The sequence below is a fragment of the Hylaeus anthracinus genome, unplaced genomic scaffold (assembly GCF_026225885.1).
Source record: "Hylaeus anthracinus isolate JK02 unplaced genomic scaffold, UHH_iyHylAnth1.0_haploid 11981, whole genome shotgun sequence".
Classification (NCBI taxonomy): Eukaryota; Metazoa; Arthropoda; class Insecta; order Hymenoptera; family Colletidae; genus Hylaeus; species Hylaeus anthracinus.
The window spans coordinates 950,149-956,606 of NW_026534329.1; the positions used below are offsets into that span (position 1 = coordinate 950,149).

The following is a 6,458-nucleotide window of genomic DNA, read 5'->3' on the forward strand; positions in this document are numbered from 1 at the left end:
ATTTACGTAATTACAATCGTACTCGACTGCGACCAGCACCGGTGGACCGACACAATTTCCTCGTTATAGATATATCTCGCTGTATCAGTGATGAGTTAAATATGGCAGTGAGTATACGGAGAAATATTTGTTTGCAAATTCGACCTGATGATTTCGCTGAACTTGTTTTTAGTCGTTACAACTGTAATCTCACTATCTCTGTTTGCTATAACAGAGTAAGTCTGTATTATCGTCGAAACGTTTCGACTTCTGGAAACAGAGAATCAAGCTATGTCAACATCGTACCGGTAAGACCACGTGAGATCGAAAATTCTACAAATTCAATGTCAACTGATCCTATAGTTTATCATCAGTTGCGAAACGGACGAGCTACTGTTTTTCGGCGTTATCTTAACAACAACCTAAGTCATTTTCCGACCGTAACACAGCGACGATTCAGCCCTTAATGTCGCCGCATTAACGGCATTAGCAGTTGCCAGATAAACGGATGAAAGAGACAGTAATCGCGGGTTCGTGTTGTTTACGCATAAATTACGTATGCGCGATTTTATAATATATAAAGCGTCCACGTCGCTTGGTGACCTCGATAAGTTGAAAATGCACGTCTCATTGCTGTTGGTGGTAGTACTCGGTTGCACGGCGGTCTACGCTGGTTCCATCCGGAGCCCAGGTAAATTATACTTCTGATTAAGACACTGAAAGAGCAAATTAATATTACACGAGACATTCGTAGTAATACTCAACACTTTCGAAAACGAAATGAACGTTACAATAAAGGGATCAGAGGTTGTCAAAAATTTGGAATACTTAACTTGGCTAACTTGTCGTTTCCCTAGTGTAAAGAGTGAGGCAAACGGGGGGTTATTAACGAACGAGAAAGAAACGCGACAATCACACGCGTCGATGGGCCCGCGGAGAGCGAAAAGCATTAAACATTCCGTCTGATTTGAATGTTGCACAGGCGATTATCGGGAAAGAATCGTTTCGGAGTCAGCACGATCCCCGGGCACGGCACAATCCAGGATTATAGGAGGAGAGAAAGCCACCATAGAGAAATATCCATTTGCGGTTAGTACAACGCGCGATCGATCTTCACAGTCGATTTGGCATTCAGAAAATCGTTGCCTCTCCCGCAGGTCTCGTTGCAGAACAATGGTACGTTTTTCGGCCACCAAGTCGAGCATTTCTGTGGCGGCAGTATCGTCGGGGAAAAGTGGATAATAACGTCAGCGCAGTGCGCTCTCAGGCAAGATTAATATATCGCATTGTCGACTGGACACCAGTTTCTGCGTACCGATTCTGCGGGGTTCGATACGTTTTTTACGCTGTTCCACGTTTTTTTTTTTAATTTTTTTTTTTTCACAGGATACAAGTGAGGAAGTTTCACGTGAGAGCTGGCTCTAACAGTTATTACGAGCACGGTGCTATCTACGCTGTTAAAAATACCGAGATCCATCCCGCTTATAACGCCATTAATTATGACTACGACGTTGGTCTCGTCGAGGTAACGCTACATTCGTTGTCTCTAGAAGATAAAGTGTACAGTGGTGTTTGTCGATGAACGAATAAAATATTTATAAATGAATATTTATAAATGTGTTTGAAAATAAATGTTAACAAAGGACTTGAATTAATAATTTAATTAATAATAATTGGATTTGCCTAGCTTTCCGAGAACATTAAATTCGACAATACCAAGCAACCGATTAAACTGCCAAAGTTCCATTCGGCGCTCGAGGACGGCGCCCAGGTTCAAGTGCTCGGTTGGGGTGCATCCGTGGTAAGAACGATGTCGAAACGTCCGAGAACGTTACGTCTCCAGGCGTAATATTGTAACCGAGCTGTTTAGTTATTAGGTCCCGTGTCGGAGGAACTTTTATGCAGCACGATGCAGAAAATTAATAACCATGACTGCCAGGAAGCCAGCGGGGGTGACTTATTAACGCACAGAATGTTTTGCGCCTTATCAAACACCGCTAGCGCCTGCGTCGGAGATTCAGGCTCGCCTCTCATTTATAACGGCACGTTGTTCGGTAAGTTTTTAATATCCTAATCGAGGCTTTCATTAATAATTCGGTGACACTGTTAAAGGTAAACCCGTCGGTCGATTAATTATGTACGAGGAATTCTTGCAAACTGATTAACTCCGCCCTCGTCGGCCGAGACGAAGAAAAAGCTTTGAGAATTTTATCGCTGGTTTTTAAAATTTCTTTAGAAACAACATTTCATCCTCGATTAAGTTAAATTCCAATTGGGAGCAATACTTGCCCTCTGCATGTTCGATAACAACCCAGAAAATAGAAAGGATTAGCAAATTACTGCAACGTGCAGTTATTATGTCAAATTCCTAATTTTAATAGCACAAATTACATACCATTCCTTATTGCTATGATCGTTAGTGGTTAATCTACGATTCGTATAACTCCATAGGCGTAACATCGTGGAGCCGATCCTGCATGTTGGAGTACCCGACCGCTTATACAGCTATATCCGAAGTCAGCGACTGGATCACCAAAGTTACTGGCGTAGCTTGATCCCCTGAACACCGCGATACAAAGCGTTCCAGAACAAGTGGGATAGTTTACAAATTATTTAGCGCTTTTTTCATATCGTTTTCAACGTCGAAATAACACCATAGGAGTAACACAATTCTTTTCCTTATTGTATGGTTCCTAACTTATTGTATAAAATAAAATAAAACTAGGAACGTAGAAATTATTAGCGATACAATTAAATTGTGAGTTTTTTTTCTTCTTTAACTATAAAAATATGTACCAGAGACTACCCAAACGTGTAATCGGAACATTTAACGAAGCTAATTAAATTTGTAAATATTACAACATTGAATGGTAGAGTTATATTTACAAAAGGGAACGACGCAAAAGATAGGACTTCCCGACTTTCCGTAACATGAGGAGCTGGTCGTGGTGTGCTGCAAAATGTACACAACGAAAATGTCGATGGCCCGATGATACCTTTTCGACGAGGGAAACTGATAGAAATCCGTATAAGCCAGGGAGGGAGGAAGTGCTTCGACGAGCGACGTTGGAAACGCGTTGAGAGAAAATGTTTAATTTCGAGGCTCCTCGAGACGTCGCTCCGTGAGCTGATAGCTTTCGACTGGCCATTGCAATAATCCTATTAAACCGCAGACGCGATCCAATAACTTTTCTGTCACTGGCTCCTCGCGTCCTCCATTCGACTGTTATTTTTATTTCGTTGCGTTGCGGTCTATACTCGCTCACACGCGATACAGACACACGCGTGTAGCAGAAATGAATTAACGCGCGATCGCCGTGTTGCTTCTTTTTCGGTACAACTCAAGCGACAGTTCAATTAACGGACTCGTTGAAGGAGCGACGAACACGTAGCACAATTAAGCATGGTGTGAGTTGGTCGCTATAGTCAGAAAAAAGAAATCAAAGTCTATTATTTGACATAGAAACTGTTTTCATATTTCGAATTAAGTCTTCGAATGGAGGGGATTCGAAGGAACTGTATACGTTTATATCAACCAGTTGCGAGTCGAATCGTTTCATTTAATAGTCCGATTCTAATCGTGTTCCCAACCAACCATTGGAATAGAACAAAAGAGACGGTCGAATATCGCGTCGAGGCGCGGATGCGCAAAGATGTCAAAGATGAGAAACTCTCGATATTGAGTTAACCTTAATGCACCGGTAATGTCGTTCCGACTACTGCGACAAAGTTATTACGTCCTAATGTCGTAACGTGTATTACGCAGCCGTTAACGCGCAGAGAGAATGTATAGAAACGTTGCTAACTGCCAGCTCGTTTTGCCATTTCCGTGCACCGTAAGATTCGCGCGTTGCCTCGAATATAATCGCCGAAATACGCGTTATCTACGCTGCAAGACGTTATCCATTCTAGCCTGACAAAACGATAATTCACGGAAACGTTGAAGAATGCATAAATTGAATATTCAGGAATCATGATACAGTTTTGTGCTCCAGCGATAACGTTTGGTAATCGTAAGATTTAGTAAACTAAATAAATTCAATTTCATTTCTCATCCTTGAAACGAACGCTTTTGAGATATATTTAAAGATGAAATTATAGGTAACAGAAGAGTTGCTTCGTCTACCAAAAATAGCTCGCAAACAAGACAAGTTTGCTTACCGAATAAAGAAATCTCGCGTTAAGACCGAACGAAAAGATAGCGGAAAACATGGAAGAAAATGGGCAGAGCGAGCCAGCATTATCGCGAGTCCACGACAGAGGAAAAGAAGTTTCTCTACGAGCAACGGGGCCAAAATTTCTTCTCGCGACGGCTACGATTAACCCCTAGGGCGGAGAAGGGTTGATAATCACCCCGAGGAAACAGGTTGCGCGCCACCCTTCCCAGTCGGCTGGAGCATATCAGAATGCGGTGTCGCAAGAAGCCACCGACATTGGAATGCTTATTGCGACTATTTGGCAAGATCCTCGGCAATATTAGCGTCGCCGCGAAAGCTCACGGTTATCCCAGGACTCGGAACACATTCCGCCAGCTCTTTTCAGTGCGTTAGAAACTTAATAATATAAAACGAATGAACGAGCGCCTGCACAACACACCCCAGTACACGCACATGGTGTAACTGGTCCGCTACGATGGCGTTGTTTCAAACGAAGAAATAAAAGAGTTCGGACTCTGGCTGGACTCGGGTACACCCTCGAGATTGTATCAATATTTTCTGCTAGACTCTCTTGGACTCTGTAAATATCGTTTGCCATCCGGTAACGAGAAAATCATGGTCTAACAATAAATGAAACCAATTCTTCTGCCACCTTCGCTGCACAGCTTTCGTGCGATTTTTATTTCCATCCCAAGTAGCGTCAATCGCTAACATCAGTGTGCTATAATACGCTGGAAGCTACACGCGAGATCTCCTGTTATTTCCACGAAAATCCAGTGCCACCATGATTTCACATCTCGTACAACCACGGTCTATTCGAGATTTGCGAAGGTTCCGTCGGAACGAGCAATATAAATGTACCGAGTTGCTGAATAGAGCGTGGGATGTCTACTGTGTTTCTCCTTCGTGTGACCGTTTCTCTTACTTTACGTCGTTTAAGGGGTCGCCGTCTCGCGCCGGCAACGCTAACGAAAATTTAAAAGCGTTATCAGACGAAATGCCCGCGACTTCTGAAAGTGGGGAGGGCACTCGTTTAAAAGGGCGGTCGCTCCGTGACAAATTCCTGATTTGCAACTCCATCCTTTGCCGACCATTTGTCCCCGCAGCACTGTAAAATTTAACAACTGACGAATGGGCCCCATTACTTAAGATTACCTACCCTTCGTTTCTTTCTAAGGACTCTAAGGCTGTTTGCGTCGCGGTGGCGTGCTTGGATCCTGGAACCGTTTCTCTCTTGGTCGTATTCGCGGCCCACTTTACGATTAATTCGGACAAGGACAAGAACGATCCTCGACAGCCGGAAACGGAAGCAATCGAGCAGACGAAACCGTCCGCCACGGCTTGAATATTTATAGAAATACGATTAAGTGTTTAACTACGTAACTTCTCAAAGGCGAGTTAGCAAGTTGGCTTTTGTAATACGGTAAGTGGATCGAATTACCCGGAGGTTTCACGGTTTTCTGCTGCCAAGATGGATCCCCGACTTCTCGAGTAATAGACTCTCTTCCTGGTCGTTTTGCTTCGTTCCGAATCACGGAGTTATAAAATTCTTTTATGGTTTAAATCGTTAATCTTTTATGTCCGACGCTCTTTTATTTATTGTATTTTATTTCGTCGAATTCTTATTGTACTGTATTTTTCATCGATTCACATCCAAATATCTATTCTTCAGTCTATTATTCAGTCTATTATTATTCAGTCTATTTATCTAATTTCTATTTTCGATTGAAAATTTTGTTTTCTCAATATCCTGTTCTCCTCTCAAAGAAGATAAGATCTCATGAAATTTAGAGATTTTTGTGAAACGTAAAACCGTCGCTTGACGCAGCTGTTCAGTTTCTAAAATCTGCCTGCATACGAATCCTGGCATATAATTCTCCGACGTAGCAAATCGAGAAACGTTCCGTCGCTGGGATCAATGTCAATGTTAATGCGACGAAGGAATTCGTTGAAATATGTATCTCGATGCATAAATCATAAGCACGGTATTAAAACAGAGAGACGGACGCGTGGCGGATACGTCGATGGATTCCCTCGTATCGGAACACGTTTCAAATCTATCGAGAAAAGGTTGAATCCTAATGTAGTATGAAAAGCAGCTAGGCAACATGTAAACCCGGAGCGAGCAATATATTTTCAATCCGTCGACCTTGCGCATAATGTTTCAGGTATCGGTTCTTAATATTTGTATCGGGGAGCGGAAAACACGATATCGGATTCACGGATGGAAATTTCGTGAAACGGTCACCGACGAAGAAAGGACGTCGGAATTGTTTCCCCTGTGTAAGCGGGCGATAAATATTGTACGTCGTACAATCGTCA

General features: G+C 42.7%; 1 protein-coding gene across 1 annotated transcript; it reads left to right on the plus strand.

Moving 5' to 3' along the window:
• Positions 1 to 347: 347 nt before the first annotated feature.
• LOC128885315 (trypsin-7-like) lies at positions 348 to 3,500 on the plus strand. Its single transcript, XM_054139303.1, has 7 exons — positions 348 to 670; positions 962 to 1,068; positions 1,137 to 1,246; positions 1,366 to 1,504; positions 1,667 to 1,780; positions 1,850 to 2,033; positions 2,431 to 3,500. The coding sequence occupies exons 1-7, from the start codon at positions 538 to 540 to the stop codon at positions 2,532 to 2,534; spliced, it is 891 nt and encodes a 296-aa protein (XP_053995278.1). The 5' UTR covers positions 348 to 537; the 3' UTR covers positions 2,535 to 3,500.
• Positions 3,501 to 6,458: the final 2,958 nt, after the last annotated feature.